Source organism: Cyprinodon variegatus, unplaced genomic scaffold (genome assembly GCF_000732505.1).
Source record: "Cyprinodon variegatus isolate N-32 unplaced genomic scaffold, C_variegatus-1.0 Scaffold1771, whole genome shotgun sequence".
NCBI classification, from domain to species: Eukaryota; Metazoa; Chordata; class Actinopteri; order Cyprinodontiformes; family Cyprinodontidae; genus Cyprinodon; species Cyprinodon variegatus.
The window spans coordinates 61849-63873 of NW_015152224.1; the positions used below are offsets into that span (position 1 = coordinate 61849).

Consider the following 2025-nt stretch of genomic DNA (forward strand, 5'->3'; position numbering starts at 1 on the left):
TCCTCCCAGGTTTTATTTTCTTTGACCAGGATCACTTTATCTGGCATAGAGGTGATGGATAAGATAAATAATATGTCACTAACTATATCATTATTCGGAGGCAACGACCGAATGTTTTAAAACTGTGGTTTTTCAAGTTACACATTTTTAAAATAATTCAATGGAATTGGATGATTATGATATAAATGTCCAAACGGTGAATCGTTAAATCCTTTTAAAATATATTTAAAAGACAATCATACATAGGACATAAAAAATAAATCCTACACAGGATAAGTTTTATTAAAACAGCTCACCATCATAACAGATGAAGGGTTTTTTCTGATCACAGCTGTTATTCTTCCATCTGCCTTCATCATCAAATACAGCCATGGCACATCGACCAGTGTTATATTGCTGATTGTTTAACTGGTCATTCCAGTGTCTGAAAGAGAAACTGCTTCCATCTGACCACCTCCAGGTGTCTCTGAAGAGACCAAAGTATGTTAAAATCTCTGTAAAGTTCATCACTCCCTCCAGTTCTCCATCCTGTAGCTGCTTCATTCCACTGATCAGGTCTGTGTGTTTCTCTCTGCAGTAACTCTGAGCTTCCTGCCAGGTCTTCTCCTCTCTAATCAAGCTGTATTTCTGGGTTCTATTAGTTTCTGTGGAGTAAACAGATAAACTCACATCACATTAGCTTTACATGTGTTCTTGTTTGTAGAAAAAATACTCAATAAAACAAAAAGAATAATTTGACAACCCATAAACAAAATACAGAAAAGTAAATCAACATTCTCACCATCATAACAGAGGAAATGGTATTTATGTTGGCAACCAGTATCTATCCATGTAAGGTCATTATTTAAAATTCCACAGTTCTCAGGATTTCCATTTCCTTTATCACTTGGTTCTCCTGGTCTCCAGTTTGTCTCCCTTTCATTGAACTCCACTCCAGGCAGAGACCAGTACCATGTTCTGTTAACATCTGTCTGATCATACAGACCAATCCAAGCTTCCCCCTTATTTCCTGCTCTGGTACTGAGGAGTCTCTTCATGTCTGCCATGTTAGACACTGTGGCCAGGTCAGTGTGTTTCTCTCTGCAGTACTGCTGAGCTTCAGTCCAGTTCTTTTCCTCATTAATGTAGTGATACTCATAGAGCTGACAGTTGATGAAATAACTCTGACCTGAAAATATAAAACATTTTGTGTTGAACAAAATAGTAAAAGCAAATCTACATTCTAATATGTAATGTTTTCTATAGTTATCAGTTAATTTCTGCGTGTTAACAAATCAGCCATCTCTCCATCTCTCCAGCTGAGTCTGTATATTACTAGAAACCAGTGAGTGTAGTTGTGTTTAGATAAATTTACCCATCAGAAAGAGCAGAATCACACTCCACTGCATCTTTGATATCAGATGGAATATTTTTCCTTGAAGAGTTTGACTCTGTTCCAAAAGCAAAGCAAAATTGAAAATGAAATGTTGTTTTTGTCACACCCACAAGGTATTAATAAGCACTAATAAAGACCAAAGAGCTTTTCTTCTTATTCTGTAATTTCTCTAAAGAGAATTAAGTCGTATTCAGGTTCAGATTGTAAACACTGGAAGTGGCGAAAAAGTGAACATATTTTGTATTAAGTTAAGTTAATTTAGGTGTTAATAAACTGTTTCAGGGGAGCAATCATAGCAATCTGCAGCAGCAGTGCTGTGTCTGTCTCCCTGCCAGATACCAGATCAGCTTCTGTAATTGTAATTTAACATGTTGAGCAGTAAAAGTTAAATCTTTCAAACTCCAGCAGCTGTTGCTTTGGAAGCGTGTCCCATGCGTCAGATGCTCAGAAGCTCAAGAGACGCTTCTTTGTCTGCTCAGAAGCGCCAAAATGAGCTGCTCCTGCTGCACAACATGAGCTGCAGGACCTTTTAATGCTCCTTGATGTTTGTCAACTATATACTTTGCATGTGTTAAAGTGTGGAGGATTTGTCCCCTTGGAAGTAAAGGCTATAGCGCCCCGGGGGCCTCCTCACCGGTTCTTTTCCTGGG

At 38.1% G+C, this 2025-nt stretch overlaps 1 protein-coding gene across 1 annotated transcript in view; it reads right to left on the minus strand.

The window, feature by feature from the left end:
- LOC107104510 (C-type mannose receptor 2-like) overlaps positions 1-2025 on the minus strand; it is a 28996-nt gene that overhangs the window by 25372 nt on the left and 1599 nt on the right. Inside the window, exons 2-4 of the mRNA XM_015404516.1 lie at positions 1355-1430; positions 782-1168; positions 297-644 (exon numbers count right to left, since the gene is read on the minus strand). Of these exons, the coding sequence (XP_015260002.1) occupies positions 297-644; positions 782-1168; positions 1355-1388 (769 nt within the window). The 5' untranslated portion in view covers positions 1389-1430. The remainder of the gene's footprint in view (positions 1-296; positions 645-781; positions 1169-1354; positions 1431-2025) is intronic.